The following is a 19991-nucleotide window of genomic DNA, read 5'->3' on the forward strand; positions in this document are numbered from 1 at the left end:
GCGAAGCTTTGAGGTTATTTCGAAAAGCTCCCAATAGGGACTTGTTTGCTTGGACTGCTTTCATTTCAGGGTTTGTTTAGAGTGGGAACGGTGTTGAACTGTTGATGCATTGCGCCTGTTTATGAATAAGCTTCGTGAAGAAGTTGAGATTTTGGACCCTTTAGTGCTCTCTAGTGTGGTTGGGCTTGTGCTAATTGTGCTCTTTGGGAGCTTGGGAAGCAAGTGCATTGTTTGGTGATAGGTATTGGCTTTGAGTCTTATGTGTTTTTGAGCAATGCGCTTATGGAATATGGAGGAGAGATTGCAGGCGGAGGACCAGGTGATCGGCTGGGGAGGGAGAGGGAGGGAGAGAAAGAGGCGGATGGCGTCGTGGGGGAGGCAGGGTGCAGGTGGAGGGGGAAGGAGAAAGGGAAAGGGAGGGTTTATTTTTTTTAATATTATTTTTATTATTTATATTAATTATTAAGGGTAATTTGATAAAATAAAATAAAATAAAAATAAAAAAGGACGATTTTATAACATTTTGTAACTTTAAAGATGATTTTAATAAACAAAAAAAATCGGGGACAATTTTAATTTTAGTCTCAGACTTTAGGGACGAAAAGAATACTTAACCTTAATTCTTACGTACATTATTAATTTTTCTTTTTATATGCTAAATAGATATTAACAGTAGAATAAAGAGTAATTTACAATTTTACATAGAGAAATTAAGTAGAGTGAAGTGAATGGTTTTGCCTAATAGTGAGCTCAGCTCTAAGATGGAGCACATCATTAATGAAATATAGACAATCGTCAGCCATGAAGGAAGTCCATGGAATGGCAAACAAGTTCCTATAGCCAACTGCCTTTCCCCCAGTGAACGTATAATTCCCTTTATACTTGCTTACAAACTCATCCGTGGGCCTACACCTCACCGCAAATTCATAGTCAACGGAGCTGATTGACCCTTTTTCTTGCATTCCAAGGAATAATCCAAAGCAATGGAACGAGCTTTCCTGGTCCATGTTGCAATGCGCCGAGAGGAAAAACCCTTGTCCACCCAGGTGGAAAGCCTGAGAATAAACCCTACCGGATGGGAACAAATTCGCACACTCCTCTCGCTTCAGATCCAAGTAAACCATGCATTGCTGCCTTGGAGCCTCGAATTCCAACACCCTCAACGGACGGTATTTATATGCCCGCTCCGCCAACATGTTACTGCCCTTGCTAGCTGACGCTGACTCCACTAGAATCCGTTGCTGATGTGGAGCCTCCGCCTTGAAGAACAGTGCTTCGAATACAAGCTTCGTCGCAATTTCTCGCTCCATTTCGTTGCAACATAAGACCTTCTTTAGCTTTCTGCATGACATGTAAGGGAAACGGATTAAGCGTGCAAGGCGCGTGCTAAGCACGTGTTTCCTCTCTTCTGGATCTGGATACTGGCTTCTAGCCCACTTTAAAACGATGTCGTATAGGGCATCCTCTGATGTTATTTGTAGATCATCACTTGATAGAATTGCCTCTATTCCGACTAGGGGCAAGCTCATGACCTCTTCTTGGAACCTGTTTGTCCCAAAAGTTTAAACTGTTTGGACACGCGTCTTTAAGAAGGAATTGAATGAGAAAAGAAATCTTAGTTATTACTTTAATATATCTTTATATATTGAAGCAAGATACTGCCTTGCTGCATGAGTCAAAGGTTGAACTGCATCGGCCATTAAGAGAGTAAAAGGGAGCTCAAGGTAAAGCAACGCAGACTCAGATGTCATTGGCATGTTTCGTAATAATTGACTACAGTATCTCATGCATGAAGCAACTTCAAATTTGTCTGCAGCCATTAACACATCCAACAGTGCAGTTGCTGAAGAAGCGCTTAACATATTAGTGTACATAAAGTTTAGAAGGTCCACCACTGCTGCTTCCTCTGTAACATTTTTTGCAGAGACAAGAACATATAATTAGCTTTAATATTAATCAAATAATTGATATGAAAAAAATAAAAGAAGAAAAAGAGAAGCTGTTTGTATATGTATATGTCTATACCACTGGCATTAATTCTTATTGTAACATGTGTCTGTTCTGACTCCTTCATCCCATTTGAGAAAAGCTACAAAATAAACAATAACACTAATAATTTGGTGAACATATATATTGGGAAGAATATTCAGATCTAACAAATAAATTAAAGAATAAATGTCGCTACCTTATAGAAGAAAGGACTTTTAGCAGCCAAGATAGGAGAACTAATATATAATGTTCTAACTCTCACATCTATAGAGCAATCACTACTCCAATCATGGTTATGTGAAGATTCATCACCTATATTGACAATAACAAGATGGAACCCCACTCAAATAAAGTGTAAACACTAACAACAAAGGATGTATTTTTACTTCCAAGTGAAAGAAGAATAATAATGTTCCTGTTTTATATATCCATGCATTTCGTTAATAATAATTCCATTTTTCAGTTAGAAGCTTGCTTAACACATATTAAAATGATTTATCTAGATTCAAGAATTTAATTGATTATAGCTGATCCCAGTAATGAAAAACAATGGGCTTTAGAGGAATGCTAGGGGCAGCAGATTTTGTGATTTATAGTCATCAATTAGTCATCATTAATATTTTTAATGATATGAGATTATATCTAATAGTATAGGATTGATTACTCATTTTTTTTGCTTATTAAGTACCGATTAGATTTTAATAAAAGTGTTGAGCCTAAACTTTTTTCATATATTTAAATACCTGAAAGACGTTCTTCATTTGTTGAAGTTGTCTCTTTCTCTTGATTTTCGTAAAGGACACAATTATCTATGTCGGCTTGATTTGTAATCAAAATTCGTTCATCATAAAAATCTTCTCCTGCAAACAAGAGAGTAAATTTTGGGTATTATATAAAAATATGAAACTAGATGTACATAACAAAAATACTTATGAACAAAGAAACAACATTATTATATAGGCAAAACAAACATCCATTCATGTTCATTTAAAAAGGCTTCATAATTCCAAAGGCTTAAGCCACAATTTTCCACAACTTACTATCTTTTCAATTTTACACCAAGTCGAAGCACAATAGGTTTTACTTTAATAATCATACCATCCTAGTTATAAGCTAATAAATAACACTAGAAAAGAAGATGGTAACCAGTTAAACAAAGACAGAAGATGTTTAATCATCACCAGAAAAAGGAAACAAGATAAAAGTATTATAACCCTTCAAAGGCACAATCAAATAAAATGTATAATTGGTGAGTGGGAAAGAGAGAAGGACCATGGTAATTATGGTGGTGGATATCGTCACATTGCCTCCTGTATTGGCGGTTCCAATAATCATCACCATCGGAATCAAGACAATGCTCATCATCAACTAGGTTTTCCACGATCTCAATACGTAGAATTCTATCGGAGAATTTACTATCATTAAAAGCAAAACTAAAATCAACGTCGCTACACGAAGAAGTAGAACGAGAGTGATTGAACACCATTCTTATTGTCATGGACTCAAATTAAACAGATCCAATGTAACAAATACAAATCCTCCTCCTTACTCTGCAACTATGAATTGAAGGAGAACAAGAGACCCTAAATTGTACACAATCAGAAACACAAAATTCTTTCTCCTTTTTTATTATTAATTATTAGAGAAGCAGATTTTAATGATTAATAAATATGTAAAGTATATATTCGTTCTGTTTTTTGTTGTTTAATTACTAGTTACGATATCTGTTAGTTTAGCTGGACCCATTCTTTGTTATTCAACTTTGTCCACTGTCTCTTTTTCTTTTTGTTTTTAGGTTTGTTATTTAGTTTATTGTATGTTCTAAAGACAATGCAAGGAGGGTAGATGTCAGCTGCGAACAGTGCCGGAGCTTGAAATAAAATTTTGGAGTTAGACAGGAAATAATTGTCAAGATGTTTTTAATATGAATTTTATTTAAGATAAGTTCGTCTAACTTCATCTCTCTGATTTGGATGATATTGCCAAATTTAAAGTTTTTCAATGTTTCGTTCTAAAAAATTAAGGTCAAACTCATCAGATGCAACTCTTTAAACTTTTGAAGGTTGTATCTCACTTTTTTCGTGATTCATTAGAGTAGAAGAACTATCTACAGGTATTGATATTGTAAAAATTATATGTTCTCCTTTTTGAATATTAGCCTTCCTCTTAAAAATGCATCAATTCTTTGATTTTTTATGATTCTTTTATATAAAAATTTGAATATATATCCTATAAATTATGTAAAAAAAATTAGAAAGATAAATATTAAAATTTATAATATTTATTGAATTTTTTTTACAATTTATACAAATTCGATAATAATATCAATACTTATTGAATATTCTAATAATTTTTATCATATAAAAAATTAAATTAAATAAACAGTAAAATATAAAATAATATTAAATTACATAAATAAAAAATACCTAATTTTTTATATTTAAACTTAAAGGTAGAGAGAGTGTTGCTTATTGAATAAAGAGCTGCGAAATGCGAATACACTCAGTTCAGTACAAATCCAACAAGATTTGAATGTTTAAAACTAAAAATTATTGTGCAATAAAAACAAGAATGAATATTGAACTTTGATATTTTAAGTCATAAAATATTTGAACCAATTGAACTATTTTTTATTTTCTAAAAAAGTACTACTAATTTTTTTAACAAAAATTTGGGGGAGTCATGACCACCTCTTGTCTTAACTAAGCTCCGTCACTAACTGTAAAGGTTTTTTCATAACTGATGGAAGGAAGTTGAGAAAAAATCATAGAGGTTTTAACAAGGATGGCCCGCACTTAATTTTTTGTTTGGTGTGTTACTCGCTATCATTAGTATGTGCTTTTTTTTTTTTGAAATAATATTTAATTTAGTCTTTTAAATTATACGTAAATTTTAATTATTTCTATTTAATTTCTAAATTTTAAAAATGTAATTTATGTTAATCTCTAAAATAATTTTTGATATATAGAATTTTAAAAAATTTTAAAGTTTCATTATCAGGTGAGTCAGAACATAATGACAAGATCGTATTTCTGTCATTTTTTTAAGCACAATTAAAAGTTATAAGATATACAACTCATCGGCTAAGCGTTGAAATTCTATTGTGTTTCTTTCCTAAATAAATATTAGTGTGTATCGAAAAATTGGATTCAATTCATTTCATTTCATTCCAATGAGTAGTTGAAAAAAAAAACTAGAAAGAAAAATTGGATTCAATTCATTTTCTATACATTATTTTTTTTAATTTAGTCTCTATTAGCGTTAAACATCAAAAAAATGTTAATGAATTGTGAAATTACTTGTATATCTTTAAGGACCCAATTGAAAAGAAAAAAACATAAAAAAACTAATTGAAAATTCAATGAAACTATAAATATTCAATGAAAGATATTCCTATCATCCCTATTCAATGATTCTACGACATGAAAGATATTCTTATAATTCCTTCTTTTTTTTTTTGTTTTTCAAAATATCTTATCTTAAAAACATAAAAAAATGGATAAAATGAAACATAAATAGTAGTAATAAGTATATATAAAATTCAGTTTCCATCGTTCAAGTATTCATTATGATCATATAACATTTTACATTTATGTGGATTCATAGAATATAGTTTGTGTCTTTATCTTTGTGAGATCCATTCATCTCTTCGCGAGTTCTTTGGTCACCACAGGTAACTGATACCGAACCAATGTCTGGATTGAAAAAAGAAAAAAAGATTAATCATCACACAATTGCAAGAGCAATTTATTGCATATAAAAGCAAATATATGTAATCATATATGATCATATCAACATAATGAAAGAAAGTGAGTATTGAACCCACAATCTTTCTCTTATAAAAATTTGAAATAACCATTAAACTAGTTGATGATCATATTATTTGTAATTTTATGTTAAATTTTTTTAATATTTTATTGTTTTTTAATTTTAATTTGAACTTAGTTTTTTATTTTCTATTTTATTATTATGTATGAAATTTGGAATGGTTAAATTTTATATTTGTTTGAAATTTTTTTATTTTTCTGCAGGTTGGGTCGGGTAGATTAGGATTTAAAACTTTAGGGTGCAGGTAAGGTTAGGGTTGAGAGATTCTCAACCTGCGAATAGGGTAGGGTAGAATTTTAAGAAAGTTTTCAACACGCGGATAGGGTTAAGATAAAGTCCAAACCCTACCCTACCTTATCCATTGTCAGTCCAATTAGAGATATGTGAATGTACGAGGTCAAATGAAAAAGATTTTTTTTTTTGGAATTTTTGAAATATAAAAGTGTCCAGAACGAGGTTTTTTATCCAAAAAAAAGAGAATATTTGTTTTATTTAATAGAATATTCTATCATTTTAAACGTTTTTCGTCATGGTAGAGATTTAATTAAAAAAAATTAACGTATAAGGACCCAATTAAAAAGAAAAAAAGTATAAAAATCTAATTAAAAATTCGATAAAATTATAAGAACTTGCAAAGTAATTAAACTTTTTTTCTTTTGGAAATCTTTACCGGGACTAATTAAAGGCAAATTCTATAGTGTCTATGAGTTTTTGCCTAAACTTTGCCTAACTTACTTTTTGTAGTAAGTTTTGATTTTTTTAAAATTATTTATTCTTATATCTTTTAAATTAAATAATAACTTCTAACCATTTTTAGTAAATAGATACCACTTTTTAGACAGCATAACATTCACCCTAATTAAATTAAGCAAGCATAAGTTGGTAGCTGAGGAGATTGCTGACTCGCCCAATACAAGATTGTTGTCAGCAGTCAGTAGTCCATAAGCACGTAGCTTTTTTTCATCTTTTTTATACTTGAACCATGAGAAGTTGGATGCTGAAAGGCTCTAACAGAACAGTGTGTACATCAGAGAGAGTCTCTCTAGTCTGTCTCAATGTCTCTTTCAAAGGAAACCATACATCCAAATTCATCAAGAATGAAGGGTAGCATCCCACTGGTGCAAGATTGAGCACCATAAATGTACGTCCTCCAACATCATGGTATAGCTCCTAGAAATTCAGTGAGATTATTTTGTTATTTCAGTAATAATAGATCTGTGTTGGTGTTGAGTCTCACCTTAATTGTGGCACGAGGAAGGCTCTGCTTCACTCCACCTATTTCAGAAGCTTGGCTTCTGCAAGATGTTGTGAACTAAAATAAGGTTAATTCTAAAAGCAAGAACTTAAAGGGTTAAATCTAAGAAAAGTAAAATTAATTGTACTGAAATATTCTATTAATAGGACACCTCATCTATTCTAAACAAACACATTTTATAATTATTATATTGATAACACAAGAAAAATCACAAGGGGTGCCAGTTTTGGCATTGTGAAAAGAAAACTAGTAAGCTCCTATAATACTGCTTCCATTCTTAAATAACTGTTTATTTGAACAAAGTGTTCTATTCAGAGCTAGTGTATATCTAGATACATGGATTTGTTAATATGCCACTTTGTCTTTGTGGAACGGGTGAAATAATAAATAAAATTTCGGAACTAGAAACTTTGTACATTTTGCACCTTCTTGATGAAATTCAAGGACTCTGGTTTTAAATTGCTTCATTTGGTTGAGCTGGATAGCAAGAGAGAAAGGGCTGATCCCGCTGACAAACAAACAAGTGTTAGGAATGCCAATGTTGCATAGTTGGCCCCATGTCTGAAGTTTGATCCTATTGATTGCAGATAGGGACTCAAAAATGGCAATCCAAGAGCTTGACCTGCCAAATCAAATGTAAAATATAATTATTAATATTAGTAATTTAGTATCAATGAATAACCAGATATGTCTGCCCTTGGTTTATAAATGGTTGATGACAAAAAACCAACTAAGGAAGAAAGAATATGAAAGATTACCAAGAAAATCTATCATGAGTCTGCCATCGGAAGCCCGACCAGCTGGTTTTTTGAAGAAAGCAACTCCAAAAGGAGCAGACTGTACGGGAAAAGCTGCATAGAAACCACCAGTGTCTGAGTTTGAATCCCCGAAGTTGAAGATAGCCTCAAAATCACATTTTGTGTGACTTAAACCCACTAAGCATAACAACAAGAAGGATCACTGATGCCAAATTGATGCAACTCATTTTCGGAGCTACCTTGTTCATTAGCTTAAGGTTAAGGATGTGTAAACTACTATAAATATAATGGAGAGACAGCAGTACTATACATGGAAACACGGCAACCAATTTATTCTCTTGCTGAGACAACCGGTAAAAAATTTCTGGCCCCACTACTCACTCTTGTTATATGCATAAATAATCCAATATCAATTGCTAATCATATATATAGTAGGCGCAACATGCACCTCATATGTTTTGGATGTGTTGCTATTAATTAATAGTAACATAGCAGCAGATTACGTAATTGTTGCTTAGGATGTTAATAATACTTAGTATTGTTAGTGACATTATTGACCTTGGAATGTAATGAATTCAATGGTGGTGTAAAGTGTTAATTAAGTGATATTAATGGAACTATGCATGTTTTCTTTCTTCAGTTTTTTGGTTAAAGACTAATCCGCCACATATCTGAGCTCTATTTAAGAGTCTATCGTTGGTCAATGGATTATTGCATGCATAAGGCGTAATTTGGATCCACAATACTTGCTTAAACAAATAAGTGAGCCACTCAGCCAACCCAAATTAGTTCTATGCATACATTCTGATTCTGTGAACATGGTGGTGTATCTATTTTATTCAAAGTTATAATCAGCAATCAATCATTTTCGCTGGTAAATATTCTATTTATTAACTTCTCTAAAATGGAGGACTTGGGTTTCTCTGTAACATTATTTTTGTCTTTTTTTTTTTTTAAATAACGGTCACTCTAGGATAATATTGATTTTATTCAACTCTAGTGACCAGCTTTAATTCAAAATAAATATAAACGGCAAATATAAATTACAAGTAGCTTTCGTAATCATTATTATTTATTAAGACGGGAAAATTTAATATGTTGGCCAAAGAAGAAATGAACGGCATCATCAAAATTGTGTTGACAAATTCATCTGGAAAGATTTACAGCCTAAGATTCAGAATCCAGGGGAACTTTTAATTCTCTCTATTTTCTTTCAGTCAATAAGTCAAACATTTAATTCAGACTTTGCTAAAATATAGGGAACACTGAAAGTACAAAGACAAAATGAATTTATAACATCAAGCTCTGCATTTCTTGTTTCACAGGCAACCCACATGCCAATATATTTCCAGGTAGATAGCAAAAAGGACACATCACTTCAGCCACTGAATTATACACCCCGTCGATACTCCAGTTGCTTTGTGTTCTCCAATAGAATCTGCTAAGCAGGACAGAGATCAGGAACTAAGCTAAGAAATCAATAGGCCATGATTTGATTCCTTTGAATGTAATCACAAAATTGAGGTACAACACTTACTTCACGGATGTAATTTGCAACTGCTTTGCAGCCTTCAGTTGCCAGTTGCATAACATTTTCCAAAATGTCAATCGGTAGTTTAGAATCCATCTACAGCCAGCAATAAAAGAAAGAATGCATATTGGGGTAACAAAAAAAAGGTCTAAAACTAACTTTACACTGCTGATTATAAGAAATCCGAAAAACAAAATGATGCAATGAAAATTAACCTGAAGAAGTGTCACTTTATCCAACTTTGGCAGAATTCCAACAGTTACATCAGGACCTCCAGCACTGTCTTCTACGTAGTTCAAATCTGTCCATATTCATACAACAAGTTTCAATAGTTACAAAGCTGCAAAGCTAAAACAAAAGATGAGCAGTTTAAAAGAAAACACAAACTTGTATTTAGCCAATTGAAAAGTCAAGTAAAATAGGTGCATACCAAGCAAAGGGGTGCTATTAAGGTATCCAGCACTACATGAAGTTACAAGATCACACATGGGGATCCCAGCATCAGAAAGGGCCAAAGTTGCAGCATTGATACATGCAGATCTAGTTCCTACACAAGGAATGTTGGGGAAAAGAGTTAGTTAATGGTCAATAATGAAGAGCTTCAAAGAAACTAAAGAATCATTTGTTAATACTAGAAAGATTTAACAGAAGATAGATTATTAGAAGAGCACAAGATAAACAAATATTTATCATGAGGAAAAATGGTGATAACAAGATCCCATTATAAGGTTTTAACTTACCACCATCTGCTTGGAGAACTTGGACATAAATATCTATCTGCAAATGACATATATGAATCATACAAACAATAAATATACAATTTACATTAATGAAAAAGAGATTCCAGAAGCTGTGTAAAATGGAACCTGGGAACGAGGCATTAAATGTGTCATTATGCATGCTTCCATAGTCTGTCGAATAACCATAGAAATTTCAGTTGATCTCCTGTAGCAAGAGAAAAATCCCGTCAGAAAAAGAAGAGCAAGAGATCATTCTCCTAGTGTTAAAGAACCTGGCAATTTGGCCATAAGAACCAGTTTAACACAATCAAGAAAAAATTGAAGTGTCATAAGATTTATATTGGTGGGGAATGGTATGCGCTAAGTTTCTCCTTCCTTTCCAAATTCTCTTTTGTACTGTCAACTCTTCTCAGACCGAGATATCTTAAAGACCCTTCACTTGGACACATCAGTGATTAGTTGCTCATGTTGGCTACTTACATATCTCAGTGACTCCTTCGGTTGGTTGCTAAATTTAACTGTGGGACAAAGATTCTAGTGTTCTCCAAATTCATCATGGCACTGTTCTAATTGACACATTACATATTCTACTGCTACCGATTGAAATTAGAATGTTATGTACTGCTGACATATTGTTCAGTGTTCTGTTTCATAATATTAGCATTATTTGCATCATCCAATTCAGTCTTGAGCTACTATTTCAACAATTATAAATAACTAAAAACAGTGCCCAAACAAAAAAGAACTAGGAATTAAATTTAAGCAGGAGCATATGAGAAAACCTGTCACCCTTTGGTTTCCTCTTGCGATCTCCAGTGCTAAAGTTAGCCATGCTGTACTCACATCGAATCTACAGAGATGATGAGAAGCAGATAGATAGAGAGACAGCAATTAGGTATCCAGCAAAATACACTACCTAGACACAAAATGCATAATAACTTGATAAGAAAAAAATTGTTTTTCACCAAAGCCTGGTCACTCATTTGCTGGCTCCTATTTTGGACCTGAAAGGCATACAAGTTAATACAGCAATCATATCAGATAATGCTGAAATGCAAATTGAAAAGTTATTTACCTCTCTGGGGCCATATACAGCAGCAACCACTTTGGTGTTACCCATCTCAAAAATAGCAGAACTGGTTCCAAAAACAAAAACCACGCATTAGCCAAACCCTAATTTGGAAATTAAGAGGTTTGAAAAGCACGAAAAGAATTACCCATCAGCTCTGGAAACAGCACCAATCTCGGCTCGAATTTGCCGCATCTCCATGGGGCGGCGACCGTCCAAGCGAAGTCCTTCAGGGCTCACATACTCCATCTTCCTTCAATTTCCTTAATCAGGAGAAGAACCAAGTGGGTAGCATGAGGTGGTGGCGCAGGAAGCTGAACTGGTGCAGCAATTCTGAGCTGCTGAAGTAACACTCTCACAGGAATTAGAAAAGGGTACGATTGGTAGAAATGAAAAAAAAATTTTAATTTCTCAACGGTAATGAGTCTTTTCTAAGGTGAACGGCAGAAATTAGTTCAGAGGTGAAAGTATTTTAGGTTTAAAGTTCTAAAAAAAATTGTCAAACGTAAAAAATGAAAGTTTTAGACACTTAAACGAATTTTTTTTTCTGACGTAAATCCCAAATACACTCTTTCTGTTGTGTTATCTGTTTTTTAAAATTTTTTAATTATATTACGTATATACTAAAATTAGTTATCAGTTTTAAATATATATTAAAATATAAAATATATATTAAAATTAAATAAATATATAGTAACTAATTTTAGTATATAAATAATATTTTTATTTTTTTCTTAGTATAATCATTTAAGTTAGTTCTTTATGTATATGATAAATAATTTGAGGGTAATGTACTTAAATAAAATAAAGAAGAGAAAGCTTTATTTGAATGCAACATTTGCAACTTCCTTATGTGCATAGCTTTTTTTTATTATTATGTAATCCGCTAATCACGGTTTTCTATTTACATGTAAACCGTTGCAAGCTGGTATGGTTTATGAAGGATTAAGAATGAACATAAACCGTGGTAGGTCACCACGATTTAGGAAGGCAGTAATATGACCATAAAACCCTCTAGTCTACCACAATTTATGAAGGGTTTTTTAATCGCATAAATCTGTGTTGGTTGCCACGGTTTATGAGGAGAAGAATTCTATATATATATATATATGAGCGAGGTTGAAGCTGTTGAAGAGATCATTATCACACAATGGCAAGTGAGGAAGAGAGTTTTCTTGTCTTAGTGCATTGCTCTGGGAAAATTAAAAGAAGCAAAAAATATGGTGTGAAGGTCACTGACAGAGAACCATTGAGTGTATTCATCAGTCCATCAAGCACTTTGTCAGATGTAAAGAACAGCATCTTGCAGAAATTTGGGGTATTTGGGAGCAAGTGGGTGAAGAATCTATTCTACAAGATTCCCATCGCAGTTGTCTCGACCGGTGTTAAGTATGATACGTTTGTGCTAGCGGCTGATGAAGATATCAGGGTTCTATTTCATTGTGTCGGAGTTTTCCGGAGGTCAAAATACACGAGCCGTATGCAAAGTTGGAGGTTGGTGTCAATAGTTCTGGGGCATCAGCTCCGGTTCATAGCTCGACTGCCGCGGGCGGTGCGTCTAGTTTGATGCCTGCGGCCGGACCATCTGTTCCCTAGGTCGCATCCCCTTCCTTTGCGGCTGATTTAGATCGAACGGAGCTAGGCAATTGGTTCTGTACCGTTGGAGAATTCTGGGGTCTGGCAGCAGGCATTTGAGGTGGATACCGGTGGTGGCATGATTCATGATGTTCAAGGCTTCGAAGAACCTGATCGAGTAGAGAATGCAATGCGGGATGATGACTCTGACCAAGAGCTTGTAGATATCATTGGGAACAGCGATGATGACACAGGTGCCAATCCACATACACAGCACAGGCCTTCAAGTTCTGGCATACAGCAGTACCCTCCACACTTCTCCACTCTAAACTTGGAGGCTCTAGGTCAACAGGCGGACGGAGGTGCTACAATTGGGAGTTCTTCTACAGAATTTCAGATTGGACAATCATTCCAGAATAAAGATGAAGCAGTTCTGAGTGTCAAATGACTATAGCATCTGTGGAGGTGTTGAGTACAGAGTCTTGGAATCAGATTATCTGAAGTATCATAGAAAATGCAAGTAGTTCGGCAAGGGTTGTAGTTGGTTGATTCTCATATCGCTTCGTGCATGAAAGGGCACTTGGAAGGTTAGGAGGTACAACGGTTCGCACACTTGCTTGGCCACATCTATTTCTAGTGATCACCGTCAGCTTGATTACCATGAACAACTACTTGTAAGAACAATAACTAAACGACTCACATCGCGAACACGCAATCTATCCAAAAAAAGGCGTGCATACACCACTCTTTGACCCCTGCATCGTTTTTCGGTAGATATGTGGTGTGGTAATTTCTAACCCACAAACTAACCGGCAAGTGCACCAAGTCGTACCAAGTAATATCTCAAGTGAGTGAGAGTCGATCCCACGAGGATTGATGGATCAAGCAACAATGGTTGATTGATGAGCTTAGTCAGGCAAACAGAAAAGAGTGTTGGATGTTCAAAGAGCATTAAACAATCGTGCATAAACTAAAATAGTAAAGTAAATGGTTTGAAAATAAAATATGGAGAAAACAGTTAAGGCTTCAGAGTTATCTATTTTCCTTATTGACTTTTCTTATTAACTATTTTAATCATGCAAGATTTAATTCATGGCAAACTATTTGTGACTAGACCCTAATTCCTTAGACATTTCCAGTCTCCTGTAAAATTCATCAACTGTCAATTCCTTGGTCAATTAATTCCAAATAGAGGGTGATGATCAAATTCCAGTTTATATGCCACAAGAATCCTAGTTATCCAAAAATAAGGGGATTATATGTCACGTATCCCGTTAAATACAAACAATTAGAAATTCAGGATAATATGTTTTCAAGATGTTGTTCAAGTAAAGAGTTTTTCCAAGTTATACAAGAACTCAATTAGAACATGGGTCATACTTCTGTTCCACCCAAATTCATAAAATAAAAAACGAAAACAATTATTGAAATATAAATCAAAACATAAATTAAAATAGAAAAATAAAAGTATCAATCCAAACAATAGACAGAGCTCCTAACCTTAACAGTGGAGGTTTAGTTGCTCATGAAATGCGGAACGTAAATCGGTATAGAATTCCCTAATGGAATCCCCCTCGAAATCTCTCTAACGAAGAAAAGTTTCTCCTTTTTATAACTAATCCTAATTAATTTAAAATCTAATTATCTAAAATTAAAAATAATATCTTTTCCTAAAAATAAGATTTGAATTTAAATTAGAATAATCAGCAGGTCTTCAGTTGATGGGTGGGGACCACATGTTTTGTCCATTCTGTAACTTCTAATCTGTGTTTTCTGGGTTGAAAATTGGGTCAAAACAGCCAAGAAATCGCCCCCAGCGTTTTTCTGCGTTTTCTACACGTGGCGCATATCACACGTACGCGTCAGTCACGCGTACGCGTCAGTCACGCGTACGCGTCGATGGTCTTTTTCGCAAGTCACGCGGATGCGTCAGTCATGCGCACGCGTCGCTGTGCAATTCTTCAAATCACGCGTACGCGTCGCTCTTCGCTGCCATCTCCTTTGATTCTTGTGCTGCAGAAACTCCATCAAATTCAGCCGAATGCTACCTAAAATAAACAAAATTTGTACAAGACTCAAAGTAGCATCTATATTGGCTAAAAGATAATTAATTCTTTATTAAACTCAATAAATTAGATGCAAATTCATTAGGAAAAGATAGGAAAGATGCTCACGCATCAATATGCTGCCCACCTACAAGTTTCATTAAAAGCATGTCATAAGGAACGACAACACATGAAATTGAATAAGTTACAGATCGAAAAGAATAAACCATACCTGGAGGCCAGCAAAAATCCGAACATCTCAAAACCACTGGGTCTGGACTGGAAAACCTTCAGAAAATCCAAGACTGTAGAAGCTGTAGTGGCCCAGCCAAGTTAACAACATTTTTGTTTGTCCCACAACAAAGACATCTATACAACCAGGTCAGTGCAGCCAAGCCCCAGCTATATCGGCCCAAGTCGTCCATCGATGCCAAATAAGGCAACCACCGAAGGTGAACCCGGTTTGCATTCTTGTCTGCAAACAGCTGAGAGGACAACAACATCAGAATATAGGCACGCGCGTATATACGCACGGTCTCTTCACTAGAATCTACTGGGAGAACCTGAAACCTCTCATGGAACCATGTGTAGCACACTGTCATCTGCTTGACTTTATTCTGTGGCGGTAACTCCCCAAACAACTCGCGAAACACCACCCATGCGGGTCTTCCATTCTCCATCATATTCTCAAAGTCAGTCAGGCACCCACTAACGGCCTCTCCATCGATGGGCAAACCCAACTAATAAGCCACATCTTGCAAAGTGATGTGCACTCCCCAAACGGCATGTGAAAGGTGTGGGTTTCAGGATGCCACCTCTCAACGAATGCGCTAAGTAGAGGCTCATCAACCCAGAACCACTGACTGTTCAGCCTAGCCAAGTGATACAAGTCCGCAGTCTCCAAATACGATATAATCTGATCGTGTAAAGACATATTCTGTTGTCTCTTGACACCGCTAATAACTCTAGTAGGCTACAAAATATGGATAAGAAAATCCTCAAGATACGACTAATACTAATAATAGCAAATATAATTTAAAAAATTATTATACACCCACATTAGTTTTCTATTTTCTCTAATAATAGTGATAAAAATAACGAAACAATGGCAATAATAATAACGACAATAACAATAGTTACTAACAAGGATAAGAATAACATTAATATGAATAATAATAACACTAATACTAATAATAAAAAAATTAACAATAATAACAATACCAACAGGAATAATAATACTAACAACTCTCAATAATAATAATAATAATAATAATAATAATAATAATAATAATAATAATAATAATAATAATAATAATAATTATACTAACAACTCACAATAATAATAATAATAATAATAATAATAATAATAATAATAATAAGTTGTATAACTAACCTCTTGATCGATGTATTCAGCCACGTGCGCAACGCCATTTAATCGGTACATGCGAGCTTTGCCTTCCATAACTCTACTACCTAACTGGTTCAAAACCTCAAAGCCTCCCCCTAAATCTCAAAGGCTCCCCAGATTCTCTCTCAACCACCCACCCTAAAAAATTTTGCTTTGCCCCAAAAGTGATCCGTGATGACTTACATCGGATAATGTATTTATAGTACTTAACGCATAAACCGTGGTAGCCAGTAGGATTTTATGCACACAAAGTTTCTTCATAAATCGTGGTAGCCAACCACAGTTTCTATCACCATTTTTCAAGGGTAATCTGTGCTAGGCTACAACGGTTTACCTTCATTGTTTCTTCCCCATAAACCGTGCAAGCTTAGGATAGTTTATCCATGCACGTAAGGAAGTTCTAAATGTTGTAATACAGTAAAGTTTTTTCTCTTTTATTTTATTCTAGTCAATTGCCCATCATTTGATGGGAGAAATTTACTAAAAATGGATCTTCTAAAAAAAATTCAATGGAAACAATAAAGTATAATTTTTAATATTTTAATATTTTTTTATATTTTCTCTTGTTCTCATTAATAAAATATATGTTAAAAGATCACACTTTACTTTTTTTAAATAAAAAAATTGAAAGGATCTAATTTCAAAATTGACGTGTATTGTTTTTATTTAATTTAATATATTTAATTAAATTGTTTAATATAATATATCCATATTTTATTATTATTATTTTCAAAATTTAGATAAAGTATTTTTTAAAATAAAAAACTTTTATTATATGTACAATTTAATTTGGAGTTGTGGAACAAGTATGTATATAGTCTTGATGATGTAAAATTTATATGCATAATTACTTTGTTTGAAAAATAATAATAATAATAAATAAATAGAATAAATAAAATGCACTTCAGAAATAATTGATTGGTCACTTTCCTACGGCAATAAGCAAACAGGCCGGTATCTAACTTTTCATCTGAACCACAAAACTAGGGGTGTATATGGGTCGGGCTATATTGAGTTTGTCCTAATTTAGATCCAATTCGAAATATATACCGGCCAACTTTTTAGACCCTAACTCGACTCTAAACTCGATAAAATCTACATATCTTCGAGCCGGATAAAAATAAGATGAAATTCGGGTAAAAACCGGCCCTTTAGCATGTGAAAATCTCCAAATCTCCAACCATTGTTTCACAATTTACATAGTAAAATTCACTTAAAAAAATTATCACAAGAACCGACCATTCTATAAAATTCAAACATAACCACAATCAATACTAATATTATCTAATAACACCAAATAGTTAAATTACATACAAATAACACAAAATATTATGCATTGTAAAAAAACACATAAATTTTCAGCTTCAATTTCTATTGTTTTGTTCTTTTTGGTAATTGGTGGAAAAACACAATTATCTCCTCCTCCCATTGTTCGTATCCTAAACAAACAACAACAGGAATAAATTCAGCAATAATCAACAACACATCAAAAGTTCAGCAATAATTAAAACAAAACACTTAAACAGGAAGAATAAAGTTGCACCTAATAAGAAGTTTCAATAATCAAGAGTCAGAATAATAACTAAAACTCTGATTAGAACAATAAACACCTAATCAGAACAATGATCAAATACTGGAAAAGGAAAAATAATAAACACTTAATCAGAACAATAATCAAAATTCCTAATCACAAAATCCAATAATTAAATTCCTAATTAGACATTTTAATAATTAAAATTCCTAATCAGAAATTCCAATAATCAAATCCCTAATCATAAATTCTAATAATCAAAATCTTTAATCAGAAATTCCAATAATCAAAACCCTAATAAAAAATTCCACTAATCAAAACCAATAATTAAAACCCTAATCAGAAATTCCAATAATCAAATTTCTAATAAGAAATTCAAAACAGTAATTATTTACCTGGGCTTGAACAGGGGCTAGAGAAGAGAAGAAGAAGAAGACCAGTGGCAGAAGTAGTCATCGTCGTCATTCAGGTCTTGATGGTCAGAGAAGCTCCATCGTCGTTTGCAGTCGTTGTCGTCATCGAGAGACGTTGTCACCGGGAGGCGAGAAGTAGTGCACCACCGTCGTGACTTCGCGGCTGTGGAGCAGTGATGGGCACTGTCATCGTTGCTGGTGAGAGACAGAGAGAGGGCTGAGAGGGAAAGAGTGCGACGGTTGGTGAGAGGCACAGAGGAGGCTGCGACGGGAAGACTGGCAGTGGCACCGTGAGGGCTTGAGGGGAAAGGCTGAGAGGGGACTGTGGCAGGGCGTGTGACTACGTGGAAGAGGTTTTGTGAAGCGTGATTGTGTGAGGCTTAGGCATGACTCGTGGCTGTATGAAACTATGAATGTGTGCGGCGTGCCCTAGTTCATTTGGATTTGGGAATTATGATTCTATACAAGGCCGAGTCTGGATGACCCGAGCTATGACTCGGTCCCGGTTTCATCCCTCAATCTAGTTTTATTTCTTTTTTCTGGGTTAGCCCCGGGCCACTTCAGGTTCGGGCCATCATGTCCCAAAATCCTTTGGGCCCGGGCTAGGTCTTCGGGCCGGACCGAGCCATGTACACTCCTATGCCATACTATGATGGACACGTGAGTTGCAGCCAGCGATGTCCGTCGTATCACGATGTGCTGCATGGCACAAGGAATGGTACGTCCATGCAAGCACAGCGAACCCCCATGAAAGATCGTTGTACCTCCCAAAGTCCACCAACAATGGCAACCACCTGATGTGCACCTGATTGTTGGACTTGTCGGTCATCAGGTATCCACCGATCAGCAGCATATATAGCACATGAGGGTGTTCGGATTGTCGATGGCTGGCATCTGTTGGACTCGGTCACTGAGTCATCTCATCTTGATGTTGAACGACTCCTTTCTTTGCGCATCCTGCTGTGCTGGAAGGGGCAGTCTGGCTCCTAGGAGCTCCTCCATGTACTCCCATGTCGGCCACTAGTGCCAAGTTTGGAAGTCACACAGGCACCCACCCACTGACTCTCCATCTGTGTGTAACCCAAGGTGGTATGAAACATCCTACAGGGTGATGGTGCACTCACCCCATGGCAGGTGGAAAGTGTGGGTCTCTTGACACCACCGCTCCACAAATGCAGTGATCAGGGAGTTGTCAAAGACAAAGTCCCTGAGCTGCACCGTGTCGCCAAACCCGGCTTCTCTCAGGTAAGGGACAATGGCATCTGGAGGTACAAGTATGTGATTAACTCGCCTAGATAATAAAAGGTGAGGCCTCTGTTTAAAAGTAAAAAAAGTTACAAATACAAGACTTCAAACTAACTTATCTAGCATGTTCAGATCTATTCTAAAAAATATAATATGCAACTCAGATAACCATTAGATAAACATCAGAAAAAATAGCACTTATAATTCTTATTTGCCAACTAACTTACTTATCAAATTTTCACTATGAATAAACTTAACTTCTGCTAACTAAGTTGTCAACAAGTCTTCCCTATCAATAAAAAGTTCACTATAAATGAACTTAACTATTTATAAATGTTTTGATCCATATTTTTCAACTAACATACTGTGTTACCTAAATATCATTCCATCTATCCCGTCTATTCACTAATTAAAAGACGATCAATTATTAATTTGAACCCAAAAGATAGCACCAACCTCGAAGTCGATGGTTCCCGCAATGTGTTAGGTTGCGTTCAGCCGATTTATGTCAAGGTTGCGTGCCATAACATTCTGGGAACTCAAAACTCTCAATAAATTGGCCTAAGGATGGAGAAAAATATGAGAAATGTGGATCAGGAGTGGG

At 34.8% G+C, this 19991-nt stretch overlaps 3 protein-coding genes and 1 pseudogene across 3 annotated transcripts; 1 reads left to right on the forward strand and 3 right to left on the reverse strand.

Moving 5' to 3' along the window:
* Positions 1-710: 710 nt before the first annotated feature.
* Positions 711-3475, reverse strand: LOC130965852 (BTB/POZ domain-containing protein POB1-like). The gene is made up of 6 exons (XM_057890614.1): positions 3262-3475; positions 2733-2843; positions 2186-2301; positions 2026-2089; positions 1627-1906; positions 711-1545 (listed from the first exon to the last, which is right to left on the reverse strand). Exons 1-6 carry the CDS (start codon positions 3473-3475, stop codon positions 711-713), a joined length of 1620 nt encoding a protein of 539 aa, XP_057746597.1.
* Positions 3476-5630: 2155 nt separating this feature from the next.
* LOC130965853 (GDSL esterase/lipase At4g01130-like) lies at positions 5631-8057 on the reverse strand (annotated as a pseudogene).
* An 857-nt stretch (positions 8058-8914) lies between these two features.
* On the reverse strand, positions 8915-11634 carry LOC130967626 (exosome complex component RRP41 homolog). Its single transcript, XM_057892571.1, has 10 exons — positions 11319-11634; positions 11177-11237; positions 11067-11105; positions 10884-10951; positions 10228-10306; positions 10102-10138; positions 9792-9908; positions 9577-9662; positions 9368-9457; positions 8915-9268 (listed from the first exon to the last, which is right to left on the reverse strand). Exons 1-10 carry the CDS (start codon positions 11417-11419, stop codon positions 9221-9223), a joined length of 726 nt encoding a protein of 241 aa, XP_057748554.1. The 5' UTR covers positions 11420-11634; the 3' UTR covers positions 8915-9220.
* Positions 11635-12320: 686 nt separating this feature from the next.
* On the forward strand, positions 12321-13193 carry LOC130965854 (uncharacterized). Its single transcript, XM_057890615.1, has 2 exons — positions 12321-12722; positions 12855-13193. The coding sequence occupies exons 1-2, from the start codon at positions 12321-12323 to the stop codon at positions 13191-13193; spliced, it is 741 nt and encodes a 246-aa protein (XP_057746598.1).
* Positions 13194-19991: the final 6798 nt, after the last annotated feature.

This window comes from Arachis stenosperma, chromosome 3, assembly GCF_014773155.1.
Source record: "Arachis stenosperma cultivar V10309 chromosome 3, arast.V10309.gnm1.PFL2, whole genome shotgun sequence".
Taxonomy (NCBI): domain Eukaryota; kingdom Viridiplantae; phylum Streptophyta; class Magnoliopsida; order Fabales; family Fabaceae; genus Arachis; species Arachis stenosperma.